At 38.9% G+C, this 23,589-nt stretch overlaps 1 protein-coding gene across 1 annotated transcript in view; it reads left to right on the forward strand.

Annotated features, from left to right (window-relative positions):
• LOC124616737 (tensin) overlaps positions 1–23,589 on the forward strand; it is a 517,648-nt gene that overhangs the window by 490,748 nt on the left and 3,311 nt on the right. The window contains exons 13-18 of the mRNA XM_047145102.1: positions 3,483–3,548; positions 10,890–11,070; positions 11,444–11,624; positions 11,736–11,963; positions 13,399–13,548; positions 19,985–20,267. Of these exons, the coding sequence (XP_047001058.1) occupies positions 3,483–3,548; positions 10,890–11,070; positions 11,444–11,624; positions 11,736–11,963; positions 13,399–13,548; positions 19,985–20,267 (1,089 nt within the window). The remainder of the gene's footprint in view (positions 1–3,482; positions 3,549–10,889; positions 11,071–11,443; positions 11,625–11,735; positions 11,964–13,398; positions 13,549–19,984; positions 20,268–23,589) is intronic.

A 23,589-nucleotide genomic window follows, 5' to 3' on the forward strand; every position in this document is an offset into this window, starting at 1 on the left:
ATCAAATGCTCATAAGGTATTGTTCAGTACAATGAAAAGGACGTATTGAACATCATTTAAACCACTCTTATTTATGCCTACTAATGTGTCACAGTACTGCATCAGTGTTAATCAAAACCCCAATTCATAAATTTTCATATGGATTGTAAAGATGATCAACAATGTCTGGTTTGCTGAAATTGTTGCTGTGCATTTACTGTTATGTAAGCACGGACTGAAGCCCTCAAAGAGTTTTCTTCAGTGCGTTAACACTTTACTATGGAGATAATGACTGACAGCACTGATTCAGAAGAAATTATATTATCTGATATGTCAGCCTCCCCTGGTTCATTATAAGGATGTGTCCAAAGGACATGCTCCTTCATTTCCTTATGGTGTCTGAGATTCTCTCTATTTCATTATGCAGTTCTTGGTTCGCTGAGTGTACTGCTCTTGGTTCACTCATCTTCTATACCGACAGTCTCCTGAGAATCTTTCATTCTTAAGTAACATTCATTCTTTGTGCTGCTTTATTTTACAAAGGGTAGTTATATCACTAAGCAAGGGGAATTCCTTCTCTGAATGGATGATTATTTCACGAGGCATTTCATGAGGTTGAAGTCTGGATCCAATCGTATTTTTGCTTTATGTAAACAGCTTGGCCATAAACATAAATTCACACTCAGTTCTATTTGCCGATGATACCTCTGCCCTTTTCGAGACCAGTCACTGAGAGCAAATTCCCTCAACTGTCACAAATCTACTAGACAGTTGAGAAGACTGGTTTCAACTAAATGGATTAAAACTGAATATTGGAAAAACATGTTTACTGTAGTTTAAAACTAAAACTCAATGGTAAATGAAACCCATATTAATCACAAAAACAGACAACTGAAAGAAGCAGGCTGTGTTAATTTTCTGGACCAAAATTTATCATATAAAGGACTTAGCAAATAAATTAAACAGCCTGCCTTTACAATGAAGATTTTCATATTCTACTAGCATGGAATAGTTTACCACATCTATTTTGAGTCAGTTATAAGATACGTCATTATTTTCTGGAGTAACACAAGTAAAATGACTAGAATATTACTACATAAAATCAGTTGTTAGAAATATGTGTAATGCAAAACCACAATATTCCTGTGATTCTTCAACTTCTCCCGGCGTATTTCTTGCTCAGACAGTCCACGAATGTACTGCCGGTCCATAATGTCCAATGGGCACAATATTTCGGCGATCAGACATGTCGCCATCATCACTGATGATGGCAACATGTCTGATTGCCGAAATATTGTGCCCATTGGATACCATGGACCGACAGTACCACGCTCGTGGACTGTTCGAACACAATATTCCGGTTGCCCACAGATAAGAAATTTAAAAATATGAAGTTCTCCCTGTTTATAAATTTATGAACTGATTATTTTCGTATACATTAACCCTACGTTATTCATAGACAATAATTTTGAATGCCAGTACATCACTAGGAACAAGGGAACTTTCATGCTTCCCACTAATAGATAAAGTCCTATGCACAAACCCCAGAATACATAGGCATGAAAATTTATAGCATGCTAGAAAAGAAACAAATCCACAGCATGAAGCTAGGACAACTTAAACCAAAAGCTTCGAAAGTTGTTAGTACAGAAATACTATTCTTCCTTAAAAAAATTTCTGAATGACAGTATGAAAAGCTGAGCAAGAAAGCAAAAAGTTGTTTATGAAGCTAAGCAGTTCTATGTCAAATAAATGACTGCAAGGTAATTATTTTTATATATTGATGTTGTTGTTATATATCATTTCTGTAATCCACTAAACTGAAACTGCAGTACTGATGAATCCCCTGTACATTAAATATATGATTGAACTTTGTATGTTATGAGACATTGAAATTCTGATTCTGATTCCCATAAGGCTTTAGGGCAGATCACTATCTGGTAATGTCTCAATTTTGCAGTGATAAAAAGATTCTCCTCATTGTGTCGATGTTCAAAGTTAATGTGCGTGCTAAATTCATCATGATAGCCTCTCTGTTTTTGTAACAGACAAAATTCAGTTCATTTGCATAGTTTCTTTTCATAAAATTTTATTCATCATAGAAGTGAGCATTCCTTATCAGTTTTTAATGGTACGTATGCTGTAAATGAAATTCTATTATTAATATAATGGAAGGAAACATTCCACGTGGGAAAAATTATATATAAAAACAAAGATGAGGTGACTTACCGAACAAAAGCGCTGGCAGGTCGATAGACACACAAACAAACACAAACACACACACCAAATTCAAGCTTTCGCAACAAACTGTTGCCTCATCAGGAAAGAGGGAAGGAGAGGGGAAGACGAAAGGAAGTGGGTTTTAAGGGAGAGGGTAAGGAGTCATTCCAATCCCGGGAGCGGAAAGACTTACCTTAGGGGGAAAAAAGGACAGGTATACACTCGCACACACGCACATATCCATCCACACATACAGACCAAGCAGACGTCTGCTTGGTCTGTATGTGTGGATGGATATGTGCGTGTGTGCGAGTGTATACCTGTCCTTTTTTCCCCCTAAGGTAAGTCTTTCCGCTCCCGGGATTGGAATGACTCCTTACCCTCTCCCTTAAAACCCACTTCCTTTCGTCTTCCCCTCTCCTTCCCTCTTTCCTGATGAGGCAACAGTTTGTTGCGAAAGCTTGAATTTGGTGTGTGTGTTTGTGTTTGTTTGTGTGTCTATCGACCTGCCAGTGCTTTTGTTCGGTAAGTCACCTCATCTTTGTTTTTATATATAAATTCTATTATTAAATATTTATGTGGGGGGGGGGGGGGGAATATCAGACTGAGTATACATGTCAACTCAGACACCAGAATTGTTAGAAGGCCAGCCATTTCCTTTCATTTCTTTTCAAACATGTTTCCAGCAGTGCCCGCATTCCCTTTATTTTCAGTGTTAAATATTTCATACCCTTTATTTTTAGTGTTAAATTTTTCATAATTTATTTGTATTCTTCTTTAATCATCTGGCCTATGTAAGAAGCTAGATTTGGTTTTTCTGCTCTTCCACCTAGTATATATTTAGCTACTTCTGCACAACAGGAAATTTTAATTGGTAGTCCTCATATGCAGTGAATATTATATGAACTAGGTAAATTTTTGCTTACATGCCAGCAGCTTTAGAAACTTATCCTTTTAGTATTTCTTGTCTCATTCATTTCTTAATAAAAATTTATGAAAATTATGTAAAATATTATTCCACTTAAAGATCTATGGAAATAAACATGCCAAATAAATTAAAATGTGCATTGCACAATTGCAGTTTTTGATACTTTCGCTGGGTGTAAATGGCTTATATCTTCCAACATCTTCAACCTGCATATTGCAATAAGTTCTGCTAAAATCATACTTTTTCTTTCTTTGGCTCTTTTTCTGGTATTGTTTAAAAGAAAGAAATTACTATTATTATTTCTTTTTTTAAAATTAATAACACTTACAGTTTTTCTTACATTTCACTATTGTAGACGTTTGAGTTATTCGGGATCATTTAAAAACCTGCGAAAGTGGCCTTCCAGTTCTTCTGTATCTAGGTATGTGAATTATTGTGGAGTGCATGAATTGAGACTGTTTGTTAAACCTCATCTTTGCATTGTTTGTTACTAAAAAAAAAGGGAGCTGCTTGCAGAAGTAGAAAGAAAGCCGGCTAGTGTGCACATAAAATGTCCAATAAGTTGCACAAACAGCGGATGGTCAGTTTTCTTTCTTAAACGAGTCTCCATTTATTATACAATACTTTGATGTAAACAGAACACTGTCTGTATCTTGCTTACAGTGGGTGAATTTTGTGCAGTGTGCGCCATTAGAAAGTGACTTCCATATAATTTTTTCCCATGTGTGTCTTTTACACTAACACCCAGTTAATGACTACACTCTCATTAACATCTTTAGCGTACACTTCCAAAGACCCCCTTAGTTCTTAGACCTAAAGTAGTCCAAGTAGTTCATAATGTTTTAGGGGACTTCTTTCTCAAATAGTAACAGAATTATGTGTTGTAACATTTGTCTGTGTTTCAAGGGGCTTTAAGTATTGCAGCACATATTTATAAACAAAAAGAAATTATGCAAAAAAGAATACCATATTTGATAACTGACTGACAGTGCTTTAGTAGATATAATCAGTTTTTTTTTCACTTAAGTGATGTTATGATCACATGAAAAAAAAAAAAAAAAAACATAATAAACCATGGGTGGAATGCTCTCAGAACTTAGGATGCATACAGATATCTTTTTTTATATTTATTTTGTAAAAATGTTTATAATAGAAGGATCAAACTATTAGAGACATTAAGAGGTGAAGGCACAGAATAAGCCATAGATGAGAAAGATATATGTGGATATATTATGACAAGAAATGCAAAATCAGAAATAATCACAATTTTACAAAGAGACAGATGGGCTGGCCAGTAATTACATTAGTTCAGTACAGCCAACAGTGATACAAAACCAATGAAAATAAATAAAACCTAGCTTTCAGAAACTTATTCCCTCATCAGGGAAGCAAGAGGAATGAGGGAAAAACAGGGAAAGAAGGGAAGTGGATGCAGGTCATTCACAACCTAGGTTATGAGGTAAGAAGGAAGGAAAGCAAACATGGAGAAAAGGGTGTCAAAGGAAAGTCAAAAATAGCATGTTATAATTACTATGCCAGCATCAGAGCTAATAAGATAGATTGAGATATAAAGTGAGGTGAATAAGATGGGTTATATTAACAAGGAGACAAAGATAAAAAAAAAAACTCGATTGAGATTTAAAGTGAGGTGAATAAGACGGGTAATATTAACAAGGAGACAAAGATAAAAAAAACTCCTTGACATTATCCTTCTTATTCATATCACTTACACCTCTTTAGATCTCAATCTATCTTATTTGCTTTGAAACTGGCAAAGTACTTATGACATGCTATCTTTGACTTCCCTTTGACACTCTGTACTCCATCTTGGCTTATCTCTTCCTTGTTACCTAGGCTGTCAATGAATTGCATCCACATTCCCTTCGTTCCCCATTTCTCGTCTCTCATCCCTGCTGAAGGAACAAGTTTCCAAATGCTAGGTTTTATTTATTTTTGTCAGTCTTGAGTGATTGTCAGTTGTACTGAGCTAAGGTAGCTTCTGGCTATCCTCATCTGTCTCTTTGTATATTTTTCACATTTCTGTATGAATTTTTCCTTTTAATCAATAACTGTAATTGTGAAATGTGATACTACTCACAGTAAGGAATGAAAAGAGAGAGTGTTTATTTATTTATATATTTATTTATTCATCCATCCATTTTTAAACATTTGCATATCATCACTATTGTGACGTGTTGTACGATGATATAATATTGTAGATACATTCAGTGACATATATGATACTGTCAGCAAAATTTGTTGTGAATAGAGTTAGTAGGAAAGAATAATAAATTTAAACATCGTGCATGATACAGTACTTTTTCACTCATTTCATTGTTTATGACATCATTTCTCCTTAACTATGTGTCATACAATGATATGATTGTGCACTTACATTCAATAGCATATGTGGATACTGTCTGTAAAATGTGTCATGAATACAGTGTATAGTAAAGAAGTAATAAATTATGAGGGTGGTATGAAAAGTTCTCAGAACGGAATAGAAAATAATACTTAGATCACTGAAACGTTTTTATTTTTCAATGTTGTGTCCTTGTAATTAATGCACTTGGTCCAATGATGTGCCAGTGCTTTGATCCCATCTCAAAACTGAATTTCCTCCAGGGAGGCAAAATATTTGTCAACTCCAGCTATCAATTCTTCGTTTGAAGTAAATCTTCGTCCATAAAGAAAAATTTTCAGTTTTTGAAGAGATAGGAGTCTGATGGAGCCACATCAGGTGAATAAGATGTTGTGGCAACCGTTCATACCTTAGTTCATGTAATTCTGCCATGGCAGAGGCAGGCGTCAAGAGTCGCGGCACCCATCTTGCAGATAATTTTTTCATTTCCATTTCTTCAGTTAAAATGTGATATACCAGTTTAGATGTCATCTGGCAAGCGTGACCAATTTCAAGTACTTTCAGTCGGTGATCCTCCATGAGCATTTTGTGCACTTTTGCAATGATTTCTGGAGTAGTGACACATCGTGGCTGACCACTGCACAGATCATCATCTAAGCTCTCCTGACCAAATTTAAATTTATTAGTCCACTTGGCAACAGTTGAATATGAAGGAGCAGAGTCCTCCAGTGTATTCTGGAAATCAGCATGAATGTCCTTTGCTTTAATGCCTTTCTTTACGAAGTAACTTAATCACTGCTCGAATCTCTATTTTTTTATTATTTTTTTTTTTTTTCCATCTTCACAAACCATTATGCTGTAACAACAAGAGAGCCACATCACCACCACAGCTCTCTTCCAAGAGCACTGACGTGGCACATGTTTATAGGCAACAGTCCAATGAATATCACGTGAACAACTCGTTGCGCTGGCGCTGACCTCTTGTGATGATTCCGAGAAATTTTCAAACCGCCCTCACATAATGTCGTACCTCAAGCAATGCTTCTACTGCATCAGTGGTGGAAAAGTAGTATGTGATAAATGTTTTTCCTTACATCATTTTGCAAGGGGTTGTTAGCAGAAAAAAATTGTAAACATTTGAAATTATGTGTAAAGTATGTTGCATGTTGCTAAGTGCTTTCATTCTCAAATATTGGAATAATAAAGTCTGGGAATTCACACATTGTGAACTACGCTTCTTTTTCACCCCAACCCCACCCCCACCTGTTTGATAGGTAGGTGTTTCTTACCACCAGAGAGATTGTGGATTACAGCTTATTTGTATGTAGGTATGTAAAATAAAGAGAGATGGACAGAAGTAGCTAATACTGTCAAGGAGGCTGCAGAGAAACACATTCCCAAGAAAAGGAACAGTAGGAAGGCTAGATGGCTGTCAGTTGAGGCACTGCAAGTTGCAGGAGAACATTGCAGAAGAACGAAGGAAAGCAAAAATTTAGGGAGATAGATCAGCTATGTTTGAATTAAATAAAGATTTTCAGAAATTAGCTAGAAGAGATAAAAATATATTCTTTAATGAACAGTGCAAGGAAGTTGAAGATAGTAACGGAATGGGGAAGACAAGAGATCTTTATAAGAAAATTAGAGAAATTAAAGGAAAATTCCAGGCAAAAATTGGAATGATAAAAGATAGAAATGGGAAAGATCTGAGTGAAGCAGAGGATGTTGAGGAAAGATGGGCAGAATACGTAGAAGACCTATACAAGAAAGAACTGCATAATGACAGGGCTCCTACTGCTGATGTTAATGTTAATTTAGAACTAGAGCCAGATATTTTGGAGAGCGAAATCCAGTGGGCCCTTGAAAACATGTTATGAGGAATGCGAGGCTAGATGAAGGAGAAACAGTAATTAAAATAGCTGGAATAAATGTAAACAACCTCAGGTACACGGATGATACGATCCTGTTGGCAGAAAGTGAAGAATAATTGAGAACACTCTTACTGAAGGTGAAAGACGAAAGTGAAAAGGCCGGTCTTATGCTGAATGTGAAGAAGACGAAAATTACGGCAACTACACCTACCAATTCGTGGGATATAGCAGGAGAAACCATGGAGGTAGTGACCACATTCAGTTATCTCGGTTCCCAGATCTCTGCTGATGGCGACTGCAGCCATGAAATCCGGAGACGCCTGTTGCTCGGTAGACAGGCGATGTCAAACCTTGACAAGGTTATAAGGTCCAGAGGTATAACACTAGCAACAAAGATCCGTATTGTGAGGGCTATGGTCTTTCCAGTTGTGATGTATGGATGTGAGACCTGGACCGTTAGAAAGGCTGAACGGTGAAGAATTGATTCCTTCGAATTGTGGTGTTGAAGGAAACTTCTTATAGTTCCATGGACTGCAAAGAGAACCAACAGATCAATATTGGAGCAAATAAAACCAGATTTCTCCCTGGAAGGTCTAATGTTAAAACAAAAGCTGACCTACTTTGGACACACAATGCGAAGGCATGCCTCGCTGGAAAAAACATTAATGCTGGGGAAGATTGAAGGAACTAGAAGAAGAGGACGTCAGAGGATGAGATGGATCGATGGCATCACAGAAGCAATGTGTTCCAACCTGGAAGGTCTACGGGAGAAAGTGCAAGACAGGAAAAAGTGGCGTGATTTGGTTTATGGGGTCACGAAGAGTCAGAACTGACTAAACGAATAGAGAGAGAGAGAGATGTAAAATAAAGAAAGGAAACAACTCAGCTATAGCAAACATACGTGTGGTACAGAGACACATAACATAAAACAGTGCTCACACTAGATTTTGAGCTTTTTTCTAGCATAAGTACTCACATTTACCCATACGGTCACTCATACACCCAAACACACACTTCCATAGCAGTGGTGAGACTCCTTATTGAGTGCTGATTGTTGGGATCAGTTCCTTGACTGATGGAGATGGGGAAGGCGAAGAATAAATGAGGCAAGGAGGGGGGTAGCAGGATAATGCGAGTCACATCTTTTGACAGACGACACAACAAGAGAAAAGGAGTTCAGAGGGTGCAGCATATAAAAGGCAGAGAGATAGAGAGGGGGGGGGGGGGGCAGCCAGGAATTGGGGAAAAGAATAGAAAGATGAAGAGGGTGACAGGGAAAGGAGTGGAAAAGGGAGATGGAGGGAGGGAGGGAAGGAGAGAGAGAGAGAGCACCTTGGGGAGTGGGGGGGGGGGGGGGAGCAGATTGGTGGGAGAAGGCAGTAGACGATCGGACAGGGAAGGAGTGGTGTGGCCAGAAGAGAGAAGGGAAAAGGCAAGGAGAGGCAGTGGGAAGCAGGTTTGTGGAGATTTAGGCCAGGGGCATTGCAAAAGTGCATGATATGCTGGACAATTCCCACCTGCATAGTTCAGAGAAACTCGTGCTGGAGGAGAGTATCCAAATGATCCACGTACTGAAGCATCTATGGAAGTCAATTGTGCTGTGATGCACAGCACGTTCGGAAACTGGTTGGCCAAGTTTGTGGTTTGTTACAGTTTGTCAGTGGCCATTCATGTGAGCAGACAGTTGGTTACTTGTCATGCCCACATAGAATGCTGTACAGTAATTGCAGCATAGGTAATATATAACAGGATGGCTTTCATGCACGGTCCTCTTTATCATTGGGTAGGAAGGGCCTGTGACTGGACTGCAGTAAGAGGTGGTAGATGGATGTGTGAGACAGGTCTGGCATCTGATCTGACTGCAAGTGAGCGAGATTGGAACATGGATGGACAAGGATATTCTGTAGGTTGGGTTTGTAGTGGAACTCTACTTTGGGTGATGTGGGTAGCATATCCCTCATCTCAGGGCACAACAAGAGGTAGTCAAAGCCCTGTTGAAGGATGTGGTTGAGCTTCCCAAGGCCCGGGTGATAATGAGTAATCACAGGCTGCTTCTCTAGACAGGCCATTTACATACTCTCTTCCAGCACAAGTTTCTCTGAACTGCACAGGTGGGAATTCTCTCTCCAGCATATCCTGCAATCTTGCAGTCTCCCTGACCTAAACCTCTGCTAAACTGGTTCCATCTGCCTCACCTTACCTTTACCCTTCTCTCTTTTGTCCAAACCACTCCTTCCCTGACCAAATCATGTACTGCCTCCCCCCCCAAGCAGACATTCCAAGTCTCTGCTGTTGATACCACTCCTTCCCTGTGCAGCTCGTGTACTGGCTTCTCCCACTGCTCTTTCTCTTCTCCTCTCCTCCCCCTCCCCTCCATGCAGACTCTCCCTCCCCCTCCCCCTCTCCCTCTCCCCTCCCCCCCTCTCCCAGAAAACAGATCCGCAATCTCAGTGTACTTAAAGATAGTGTACCACTTGATAAACCATGAGGAGTTATTAACAATCCTTAATGGATTTGGGATTTGCTCGAAGCTGCTGGCCATAATTATAGCTGTTCTGATGGATATGAAATCTGTGGTGAAGTTCCTATGATTACATTCCTCTGAGGGATTAACAGCAGTCCCAAAGGATGATGGTCTCTCTCCATTTTTCAACACTACATATTCTGATGGCTATAACTCACTGAGAATGGGAATAAAATTTATATATGTCAGTATATAACAGTTTTAAAACCAGTCAATTTGTTTGCTGACAAAAATTTGCTCCTGTGTGGCAATACTCCTTGGAGACCTGAACATGAAAGTCTGTAAAATCATTACAGAAATTCTGGGATCCAATTACATGAATGGCAGTCATTAGAAGTATCCATCAAAGACATTTATAACAAAGTAGGAAAAGTCACAGAAATGGTTCACAAAAGACAGGTAAAATTTTATAGCCATGTCATTTTAGTACATAGAGACAGGCTGAATAAAATGATATTTCACTTTTTCAACACAATACCCAAATAAGTAATTCCTTCATTTACTAGCGCCAAAGACCTCCTGCAAACATTAGAAATCAGACCTAAAGATGCTTTTACCATAGATCTCTTCTGCAAAATGATAGCAAATCTCACTGACAGATGCATCAAGGTGTAATCTCTGGGTTGGCCCCAAAGAATAAATAATGCATAATTCATCAATGAATGAACAGAGCACAAGACTTTCTAACTACGATATCTGCTGTATTATTGGTTGCTTTATAGTTGTGTTGCATATTTTATTTTCTTTCTTTATTGCAATGATTTCTGAAATTGATTGTTCAATGTCAGTATAAATGCAGATTGTTTCACTGCAGCTAACTAACATGTAATTGGATGATGTCCTGTTGGAATGCAGATTAGTTATAATGCTTTCAAAATATGTGGATGTTTGAGCAAACAAAGGACTTTGCCTAACATATTACTGACCTTTCAAATGAGCCAGCACTCAGTTGCAAATGAGAAGCTTCATTGGGTTCACTTATAATTCTCCTTACTTCTGCCCTTCTAGCAAGGACCGTTCTCCTTCGCCAGTGTCTGACCATTCACAGACAGTGCACCAGCAGAACATCAGCATGATAAGTAATTCCAGCAGTGGTGTGAGCAGCAGCAGTCGCATAATCAATGCTTATCAAACAACACCACATTCATCTGGATTTGTCTCTGATGGATACCTGCAGCAGAGTCCAAAAGTAAGTATAAAGATCTTTAGTAACAGAGAGAGAGGGAGTTTTGTTTTGAGGCTGTAGTTGTACATTTATTCAATTTAATTTATAGAACAATTTTCAAATTTAGAGTTTTTTGCTCTGTTGTACCTGAATAAAGAGGAGGCACACTAGATTCATATATGAACCAGTAGTTGGAATTCTTCCCCACACACTATATATTCTTCTCTGGCTCTCAGAACTTTTCATGAGTTGTATTGCATGTAGGTAAACTGAGGCACGTAGGTAAATTGATTTACAAATAGATCAAAGTACCCAGTCACATTATCTGACTCAATATTTTTGAGTATGTCCTTTAACTTAACCTAGTCAGGAGTAATATTACAATTCTTATCCACAGAATTCTGCTGTTCTTAATGGAAGCACTGGCCAGTCTTCACCCACTGTTTATTATGGCCATTCAAGGAGATCATCACTGCATTCAAACAGTGAACCACCACAGGATGTATCTCCAGCACATGTTAAATTTGTTAGAGATACATCACGTTTTTGGTACAAGCCTACCATCTCCAGGGAAGAAGGTAAGAAACACCAAGTTATAACTAGTCTGTATACCACATAGTAGTGCAAGTAATTTAAAATTTTCACCATCACTACTGCAATACTTGAGTTCACTGTTCCTCTGTTTTCAGCTATTAACATGTTAAAAGACCAGCCTCCAGGAACTTTTGTTGTGCGTGATTCCAATTCATTCCCTGGTGCCTTTGGACTGGCTTTGAAAGTTGCTACACCTCCACCTAATGTACAAGGAAAGAGTTCCTCATCAGGTGATCCTGCTAGTGAATTGGTGCGACACTTCCTCATTGAACCAACATCTCGTGGAGTGAGACTCAAAGGATGTAGCAATGAACCTGTTTTCAGTGAGTTTGAAATGTATTATACCATATTTTAATTTAAGCACTATTTCTATAGTGGAATGTCAGTTACATTTTTTGATGAAATCAGGTGGCACCAACAACTACAAAGTTGGAATTCTGCTACAGGCACCCTGCGTTCTGTGTGATACTATCTTTTTGGCAATAGTCACATAAGCCATTCAGACTCACATTTGCATAGGTCTTACTGTTGTGTCATTATTTAATGTGTTCACAAGGTACTGTCTATGTTAAAGAACATGTGAAGATGATGATGGTTTAGTCATGAAATATTATACACTTAGGGACCTAGGTTCCACTACACTTATGGGCCTAGGTTCCACTGTTATATTCAAGATAGGGTTGGAACAGAGATGTTAAATGGGGAGAGACCTCTTAAAGTCTGAGTGATGATGAATGGCCTAGGAATGGATAATGCAAAGAGCCTAACTCTGTTATATATGTGCACTCAGATACTAATTAATGTATCTGTTATTAGGTTTATAATTTTTCTCTGTTATCATGATGCCCCAATGGCAATAATGATGGTTTCCCCACATCATTTCATCATTATTGTCTTCGTAGGGAACACAATTTTGCAAGGAATTTTTTCTTTCCATAACAACTTTGGATATTGTCTTTCGCAACTCCATGAATAAGTCAGCTGCTTCAGATGTTCATGATCTAGGCGCATCACACCAGCTCTTCTGTTAGACATATTAAGTTGCATTTAAGTTGCCCACACCATTTGCTTTAGATGCAAAATTTCAAAGATAAACATAAATCTTGGAGGAAAAAATGAAGGTGGAAGAAAAGCTTTCTTAGGATAATTGATATAAACTCCAATAACATTTTAAAGTTTTGGCAGCATATTTCGAGACCTTTGCATTGCCTTCAGTGGAGTGTTACCCGAGAATTTTATATCTTGACTTCTGATTCTCAGAGTGTAATTAAATCAAAGCAGACACTGACAATAATTTGGGAGAATGTAGGGAATGTGACTGATGGCATCACCTATCTCATAGGGGTCTTCATTGTGATTGGTAACTAAGCAGTTGAATACTCCCTTTTTTAAATAGGAATCTTATTAGAAAATTACTTACTGTCAGTTATTTAGCTGTGACAACAGTGTAACTGTCACACCAAGTGTATCATTTCCATACATACATTCTTCTTATAGCCCTCCCACTTTGGCCCTTTAATCTTAGGGTATACAATCTTGTACGAAGTTCTTATGAAGAATCGTTCCTTCAGTGAATTTCGTTTTTTCTGACACATCCGCATACCCTATACATAGGCAGTTAATTCCATTTATTAATTTTATAACTGCCTATTAAATGTACCACATAGAATTTTCTTCACTTGTATGTGTGTCTAATATCAAATGCAAGCTCTACATGAAAACTTTGGTAGACTTATGAAACTACTGCATTTTTTTCAGGTTCACTTTCAGCACTGGTTTACCAGCACTCTCTTATGCCTATGGCTTTACCGTGCCGTCTGTTGTTGCCAGAGGGTGATGGCTCAAGACTTACTGCTGAGAGTCCTGGAGCAGTTAGCAATGCACAACTACTTTTAGCACAGGGTGCAGGTAAGAATAAAATATGAAATCCTTTTATTCAGTGAGGAAGTACATAAAACAATTTGCTTACATACTGTACAATTCATGCACAATACAAATTCATTATGTGCATCTTATGATAATGTTGTTGCTGTTGTTGTTGTCGTCGTCTTCAGTGCTGAGACTGGTTTGATGCAACTCTCCATGCTACTCTATCCTGTGCAAGCTTCTTCATCTCCCAGTACCTAGTGCAACCTACATCCTTCTGAATCTGCTTAGTGTATTCATCTCTTGGACTCCCTCTACGATTTTTACCCTCCACGCTGCCCTCCAGTACTAAATTTGTGATCCCTTGATGCCTCAGAACATGTCCTACGAACTGGTCCCTTCTTCTTGTCAAGTTGTGCCACAAAATCCTCTTCTCCCCAATTCTATTCAATAGCTCCTCATTAGTTATGTGATCTACCCATCTAATCGTCAGCATTCTTCTGTAGCACCACGTTTCGAAAGCTTCTGTTCTCTTCTTGTCCAAACTATTTATCGTCCATGTTTCACTTCCATACATGGCTACACCCCATACAAATACTTTCAGAAACGAGTTCCTGACACTTAAATCTATACTCTATGTTAACAAATTTCTCTTCTTGAGAAACGCTTTCCTTGCAATTACCAGTCTACATTTTATATCCTCTATACTTCGACCATTATCAGTTATTTTGCTCCCCAAATAGCGTAACTCCTTTACTACTTTAAATTTCTCATTTCCTAATCTAATTCCCTCATCATTGCCTGACTTAATTCAACTACATTCCATTATCCTCATTTTGCTTTTGTTGATGTTCATCTTATATCCTCCTTTCAAGACCCTGTCCATTCCGTTCAGCTGCTCTTCCAAGTCCTTAGCTGTCTCTGTCAGAATTACAATGTCATTGGGGAACCTCAAAGTTTTTATTTCTTCTCCATGGATTTTAATGTCTACTCCGAACTTTTCTTTTGTTTCCTTTACTGCTTGCTCAATATACAGATTGAACAACATCGGGGAGAGGCTACGTCGCTGTCTCACTCCTTTCCCAACCACTGCTTCCCTTTCATGTCCCTCAACTCTTATAACTGCCATCTGGTTTCTGTACAAATTGTAAATAGCTTTTTGCTCAATGTATTTTACCCCTGCCACCTTCAGAATTTGAAAGAGAGTATTCCAGTCAACATTGTCAAAAGTTTTTTCTAAGTCTACAAATGCTAGAAATATAGGTTTGTTTTTCCTTAATCTATTTCCTAAAATAAGTCGTAGTGACAGTATTGCCTCACTTGTTCCAATATTTCTACAGAATCCAAACTGATCTTCCCCGAGGTCGGCTTCTACCAGTTTTTCCATTTGTCTATAAAGAATTAGCGTTAGTATTTTGCAGCCGTGAATTATTAAACTGATAGTTTGGTAATTTTATGATAATATATAATTAAAAATATGACCATATAAACAAAAGCAGTTATGCTTACTACAGTTAGCTAGCTGAAGCTACTGGTATTGTCTGTAAATTTTTGTTGAGAACTTACGGAAAGATGAGCAGGAAGCAAAGGAAGCTGGCTTCATTCAACAGATAGACTGTCACGGTAAGAGAAGGGATATGGAGCAGGAAAACTCTCATTTCGCAACTCAGTGCAGACACTGTGTATGTGCTTTACAAAAAGTATTAATGAAAGTATAAGTGAGATACAGAGGTAACATGTACCCGAAGGTTTCTTCTATTTAAACTGAATTTGTCTGGCCAACATTTTTAATAATGTAACGTGTTGTGGCCAACATATTTAATAATGTAACATATTGTGGCCAGCATTTTTAATAATGTAACATGTTGTGACCTGCACAGACAATGGCTAGAGCCTCTTTCTCAAACTGAGAGCAGTGGACCCATGCTGCACTGAGAATGTTGGATGCAGACACTAATGGCTGCTCCATTTAATAATAATGGAACATGTTGGGACATACATAGACAATGGCCACAGCCTTCTCCTCAACCTGTCAGCAGTGGACCCGTGGTGGACTGAGGGTTTTGGATGCAAACACCAGTGGCTGCTCTGAGCCATGTGCATTCTGATGGGCAAGAACTACTCCCATGCTGTACTGCAAGGTGTCCGTGGCCAAAACCAATGGTTTGTTGGGATCAAAAGTAGCTAGACAAAGTGCTGTACTGAGGCATTCTCACAACATGGTGAAAGCCTGGTCACACGGTGATACCACACAAAAGAAGCACACTTGCAGAGAAGGAGGCAGAGAGGGTGTGCGAAGGTAGGCACCTCAGGAATCAACCGAGATAATAGGCAGTTTTACCCAAGGAAGCCTGCATTTCTTGCAATGACGAGGGATGCAGCAGATCCATAATGGTCCTGACAAAACTCTACATGAGCTGGACACCCTGCTGCAAAATGGTGTGGCCCACATACTCAGGAGATGGTTGGAAAAATTTTGACTTCTGCAGATTATGACACAAACCCTTAGCTCGGAGTTTTTTTAAAAAGGGTCCAGAAATATTGCAGGTGGTCACTCATAGTACACCCAGTAATGAACATGACATCCAGGTTGGTGAAACACTGTACAGTAGTGGACATGATCTGTTCCAGGTAGCATTGAAAAATTGTGGAGCACTTGCCACCCTAAACACCAGCTGTTTATATTGATACAGACCAAAAGGTGTTTTAAGAACCATGATACATTTGGACTCCTCATCCATGGGTTACTGGTGGTATACTTCAGAAAGATCAAGTCTGGAGAAGAACTGACCTCCTGCTAAGCATGCAAACAGTTCATTCAAGTGTGGCAATGGGTATGTGTCGACTGAGGACTGGGAATTCATGGTGATCCTAAAAATCACATCAGATTCACAATTTACAACAGGGTTTCTTCATGATGGCAAGGAGTGTGGCCCAACTGTGCCTTGACTTGGGAATGTATGGCTACAGGAATCTGCCTAGCACAAAAAAATGTAGGATGAGCTGACTGCTTCTAGGTATTGTAGGATTGAAAGTTGGTGGCACTTCCCAGGCCTTCCACAAAGATATTCTGAAATTCTGAGCACAGAGATTCCAGTGACTGACAGAGGACCTTGGCAGATAACAACTGTATGGAGTCCCTGATTGAAAAGCCGAAAGCCTGAAGGTATCAAACCCAAAAAGCTTTGCTGAACTAGCATTGTGGATGACAATAAAAGTAATAAGACAAGTCACTGATCTGTAGGTAACTTCAATCATGAATTGGCCAAGCAAGGGGATTGCTATATCCCTGAACATTTACCGGCAACAGCAGCCGAGATCTGAATATGTTTGGGCACTAAGCTAGGACAACGCTGTGCTGGTGTCTACCTCTGCCTGGAGGCACACCAGTTGCTAGAGAACCAAAACTTCAATAAAAAGCTTGTAAGATTCCTCATATCAGTAACCGGCCCTGATGATGACACTTCCTGGATATCCATATCCATGCTCTCTGATGCTGCATTCTGTGCAGTTGAGTGGCGTCCTACCACAGTGTGGCTCCCTCCCCCCTCCCCCCCCCCCTTCCCCCCCCCCCCCCCCCCCCCCCCCCCGACACTTAAGACAGATGGAGATGGCCCAACACTGGGGAGACACTCTGATCGTCATGTTTGAAGTAACAAGATGCACACAACAGCAACTGGGAGAGGTAGCTGTAATGCTGTTAATGCATTGCGTGGAAGCTACTGGATCGGCTGGCTTGCACTGCTACTACATCGTCCTCTCAAAATGCAGTGGACACAGCGGGATGCCGTGTACTGCTGTGGCACTGCACCAGGTTTCCTGCTGCTTACCAGGGGCATTTGAGACCTCATATGACTGGGAAGTTAACAAAACCTCTTCGAGGGAGGGGTTCTCTAATTGGAGGACTCATTGCTGGACTTCCGTATCTGGGGCAGAACAGACTATGACATCCACATACAATCATTTTCACTTGGCTGTGACAAAATGGCACTTGTGACTAAGGTCATGGAAAGTTGTGACCCAAGCATGATAAGACTGACAGGGCTGCTTCTTGAATTGGTAGAATTCAAGCATAGCGGCCAAAATGCACATGCGGCAGCAATAATAGGAAGACAACAACAAAAATAAAGTTTCAAACTACAATGAGAGAGGTTCTTGCAGTGGGGCCAACTGCTGCAACACCTGACACAAGGTGAGAGAAATCCATGATAAAATAGTGTGTGATGTATCTGTACATCTGTAACATGGAAGGCATGGAAATTTTTCTGTAGGCAATGTTTGTACTCTTCCAAATCTTCCACCTCCTCACCAAATGGCGGGAATGGAGGAGGACATAGTGTGGGAGGCAGAGGTTTAGAGAGCAATGTTGGCAAAGCCCATTTCATGACCATGATGAGATCCTTCTGTTGTTGCACCAACATTTCAAGCAGAGACTCCAAGGCACAGTAAGATGTGAAGAGCAACCACACACTGAAAAGCACTTGAAAATATGACCCTACTCTTCACCATTGTGTTCTAACCACAAGATCATACAGACAATGACAGAGACAACACTTTATTATATCTAGAAACAACTTGTACTAGAAGACACTTGCCACGGACTGGCTAAACTACTAGTCCAATAATCCTAGACAGATTGTCAACATGTAACAGAGGTCAAGGCTGGCCAAGCCTGACTCTATAAGCTGTTGGCTGGCCAGTAGATTGCACGGAGGAGATGCTGCGTGTGCATCCATGAGTGGCAGCCTGTATCGGTTCTAGCATCTGCCACCTTCTATGGCATACCTTACAACTGCATGCCCGGATCTCATTTGTGGAATCTGTGCAGATCACTACAGAACACATTCTTACACATTACATATCAATTCTCCAAAACAATATGAAATTAAAACAGGTCTACTGGACATTCTTAGTTTGATCACTGAAGTTGGCAACAGATTAAACACTAGCTGCCCAAAATTGTCCAGCTTCCACAGATTCGCACCTAGGAAATAAATGCTTAACGAAATATTTGCAGTTAGCACTTGTTCTGTATGTGCCACATAAGTAAAGAGCTGCTATAATACCTCCATATTTTGTTTGCTCATGACGCAATGTAATGAAAAATACAACAGAAATCATACTTAATATGGTACAACATCTATATTAACACAGTTTTCAAAACTTGATATTAAACAGATTGAGTGGTCAATTTCAGGGAATTAATTACTCACGGAAAACAATATTCTACATAAAGGTAGACAATAGAGGATTTGAAAATTTAGCAAGGATAATACAATGAAAAATACATACATGTCCTGAAATAAATAAAGACCAAAGATATAAAATTTGTACAGAGAGAAAACTATTAAATTCACTGTCAGAAGGAGAAAATTAGATTGCATGGTATTGAGTTGACAATGAAGTTGCGAATTATAAAATGACAATAAGCATTTCCAAATGTACTGCGGTATGACCGAAGAACTAATATAGAGATTCAATTTTGACAAACCCATACACAGAGAAACAGGACATTGGGGACTGTGAAAAAAAAAAACAGCAAGTTATTATATTTTGACCTTTTGTTTGCTGGAATTTGCAGCTTGACCTGCATGATGGCAAAATTGCACCAATGTAATTGATAGCCCAATTTGATCTTTTTATTCTAATTACCAACATAAGATGATTTTTTGTAGATCCTCACTTCTCATTGCCGGGAAACCTGACAGAAGTTTTATAAAAGTTTGTACTTCATTATTAAAACACTCTGTAGCTACAGTCCTCCCATTAAATTACAGGGAGCTTAATTGTTGCAACTGAATGTTATCATGAACAGTTTTAACAGAATTCCATGAACTCCTATAATTTCAGCAAAAGCAGACATAAAAGCTTAAGAGAAAAAGTGCCCCTCCCCCCACACACACACACACACATACACACACACATGAAGGCAGTAACATACTTTTACAGGTATGACAGTCCGATGATAGTTATGAACCTAAACATAGTATAAGCTGTGATGAACATCAGTGACCAAACAAATTTTGAGCAGATCTGGATTTGAACTTGGGCACCTGCATTTTTTGGGCTGTGATATCAGTTGTGCCAGTAGCACACCTCACATATGAATTCAAAGCTTCAGCTTGTGACTAGTTGCTCTCCAGTTGTTCTAAACTCTAAAGAGGATCTCCTGCTATGGAACTGTCACTGTAGCATGTCACAGGACACATCAGGAGAGTCTTTGTAGACTTAAAAGGATGTGGATAGCAACTAGTATGAAGTTGAAGTTTTGAGTCTATCCACAAAGCATGCTTGGATACAGTTAGAAGTGACCTGCTGGTATAAGGCATGGGCCTTTGTTCAAGTCCTATTCAAGTACAAAGTTTTAGGTTGTCACTATTATTCATTTCTCTTAACATTCTCTTTCATCCATTAATATTCTTCATAAGTAACTTTCTTCTGAATGGTCTCCTCATTATCTACTTACATTTTTTTCCAGCTTGCAATGTACTGTACCTGTTTTCGATGGATACAGAATCACTAACAGGCCCTCAAGCAATCAAAAAGACAGTACAACAACTTTTCACAATGCAGCCTCTGCCACTGGCAACAGTTGTGCATTTTAAAGTTTCTGGTCAAGGAATTACACTGACAGATAACAAGAGGCAGTTGTTCTTCAGGAGACATTACCCAGTAAATACTATCTCGTACTGTGGCTTGGATCCTGATGACCACCGATGGAGTCAAAAGAGTGAGGAGACAGGCATGCCCATCAGCTCCAAGTAAGTAAAAGTGCTAATTATGGTGCACGTATACACTAGTTTTCTTGTACTGCATCCAAGAATAACAAATTGTCCATAATGAAAAATCTGTTTTATAAAGTGTATCCAGAATATCTTTTAATTTTGTGTTACATCTAAATGTCATTTAACTTATTATTTTTCATCTTCCGGATCTTGTGCATACAGACCAAATGTTATGTCCCTCTCAGAAACTTTCTTGGGTATTAGAAACTATAGTTACAATGTGATAGCTCAAATATGATAATATATATATGAAACACAACTACTCTCAGAAAACTCTTGAAATAATTATTTCATATGGTACTGTATATAAAAATTTGTGCTCCATAAATGTGCCTTTCAGACTGCAAAATTTTGTCATCCATGTAAAACGTACAGAATCCACCAAAGAGGAAAACCATAACAGTTTCTTAAAACTTTAAGAAAACTGTTTTTTGGTAACAATATTTATATAACAAGCACTTGAAAGGCTCCAGTAATGCAGACCTGCTCTTCGGAAGCTGAGAGGAAATGGAAGGAAGGGAAAAGAAGTGGAAGATCAGAAAAGCTTCTAGATTAGGTTGTAAATCAGGTTCACAGATAAATTAGTAATGGGAAATAAGCTAAATATGTGAAGTGGGATATTATATGTTAAATTAAAAATCTCTTCAAAAGTCACATAATTAGTTGTTTAATGAATAGTGCTAAAAATAAGACATATGTGGTGAAGAAATTCAGCAAACAAAAATGTAAGGAAACTGATAGATAAAACAAAAATAAATAAAATTAAAAAAGGAATATAATGGAGATAAGCAATAAGAGATTAAACTAAAACATAACAAAGGACTGCAAATCATTGTCAAGAAACTGGAAATGTGATATCAAAAATACAAGGGTTTGAACTTTAACAGTGGCAACTATTTATTTACAGCTTGTACAAAATAGATGTCTGCAGCTCGTGGTCTTACGGCAGCATTCTCACTTCCCACAAACGAGGTCCCAGGTTCAATTCCCAGCAGGGTAAAGGATTTTCCCTGCCTCGAGATGACTGGTTGTTGTGTAATCTTCATCATCATCATCATCATCATCATCATAATCATCATTCATCCCCATTACGGTCGGAGGAAGGTAATAGCAAACCACCTCCACTAGGACCTCGCCTAGTCAGCGGTGCGGGTCTCCCGCATCGTCCCCTACTCTCCTAAGAGTATGGGAATTCATCATCATCATCAAAATAGGTACATGTTTCAAAGTTTTACTGTCCTTCAAAGTAATCACCAGCATTGTGTATAATCCATTGCCGGTGATGTAGAAGTCATAGGATACTCTTAGCAGTGCCAGTTGTGTTGACAGTTTGAGCGGCGCGGTCTATTGCCCAACGAATTTGTAGCAGTTCTGAAGCAAATGCCCTGAAGTGTGTCCTTCAGTTTAGAAATAGAGTTGAACTCATGAGGGCTTAAGTCGGGGAAGGGCAGTAGGTGGTATAGCACTTAGCAGCCCCATCAGTCAAACAATAGGTAACAACTTGCACTGTACGTGCTTGAGCATTGTCCTGCAAAATGATGGTCAGGTCCTGCAGAAGTGTCATCACTTCTGTCTCTAAGGTGGTTGTAGGTTGTGTTCCAAATATGAACAGCATAGAGACAGAAGTGATGACACTTCTGCAGGACCTGACCATCATTTTGCAGGACAATGCTCAAGCATGTACAGTGCAAACTGTTACTGATTTGTTTGACTGATGGGGCAGCTAAGTGTTATACCACCTACTGCATTCCCCTGACTTAAGCCTTCGTGATTTCAACTCGACTTCTAAACTGAAGAAAACACTTCATGGCATTCGCTTCAGAACCGCTACAAATTCATCGGGAATAGACCGCGCCACTCAAACTATCAACACAACTGGCACTGCTAAGAGTATCCTACGACTTCTATATCGCTGGCAGTGGGTTATACACAATGCTGGTGACTACTTTGAAGGTTAGCAAAACTTTGAAACATGTACCTATTTTGTACAAGCTGTAAAATAGTTGCCATTATTAAAGTTTCAACTCGTATATATCGATAAACGAAGGACCATGTTGGTAAAATTTCACTGAAGTACGAGTATCCATAGTTATCTTCTGTGCATACTGTAAGTCCATCCCTTTCATCTCGTTGCTGTCATTTTAAGTTCTGTTTCCATTTTCTCCTTCTACGATCTCTCTCACTTCTGTAACTTTTCCCGTATGTTAGTGTGACATATTTGGTTATCCTCTTAAATCCACATGTTACTTGATATATCTTTATCAGTCCATCTCATTTAATTACAATCACTGATTATTCATTACCACTTAATATTTCTTGACATGGTACAAATGAGAGACAGGTAATAAATAATTATCTGATTCATTACCTCATCTGAAAGATTAGCTGTGATACATCCAGAATTTTCCATTTTCATGAGTTTTTTGCATATGTAACATCTTTTAGTTTTCTTACAGTTATTTACTTAACCTGATCATATTAAGTCAGACTAGGATTTTATACCTTCATTTTACATTGCATTTCATTTAAATACTGACAATAATTATAGTATTATAAATAGTAATAATAACAGTAACAGCAGAAGTGAAAAGTTTATTAGAAACAAGGTTTACATATCTTCAAGACCACTGGAAATAACGATACAGAGAGAGAATCAGTAACAATAGTACTACTACTAAAAATAATTATGACATGTTCCAGTAGCAGACCCAGGAACTGCAAGTTAAAAATCTATATCTACATTTGTATCCTCCATACAATCATGAAAGGTATAGCAGATGGCTGTCACTTTGCACCACTTATTTGATATGCTTCCCATTTCATTCGCACCTGGAGCACGGGAAGAATGATTGCTTAAATTTCTCGGCACACTGTGAACAGTCTAATCTTGTCTTTGTGTTCCCTACAGGAACAATATACAGGTGACTGGAGTATACTCCTAGATCCCCCCATTAATGGTGAACTCAAGCTTTCGAGAGGTAGTTTGCATATATCTTCAAGCATCTGGAGTTCAGGTTTTCCAGTATCTCCGTAACACTTTCCCAACACACCTCCCTGAGCAAAGGTCAAAGTTACTTCTACATCTGTCAGTGACTCTACATCCAAGATAACATGCTGTGTCCTCCCTTCCAAGAAGTCCTCAGTCCAATCACAAATTTTGATTGATACCCCAAAAGATTAATTGCTAAGTGTTATTGTGGCACTGAATCAAATACTTCATGAAAGTCAAGAATATTGCATCTATCCGACCACTGTGATCCATTGTTTTCATGACTGCTTGTGAGAAAAGTGAGAGTTG

The sequence above is a fragment of the Schistocerca americana genome, chromosome 5 (assembly GCF_021461395.2).
Source record: "Schistocerca americana isolate TAMUIC-IGC-003095 chromosome 5, iqSchAmer2.1, whole genome shotgun sequence".
Taxonomy (NCBI): Eukaryota; Metazoa; Arthropoda; class Insecta; order Orthoptera; family Acrididae; genus Schistocerca; species Schistocerca americana.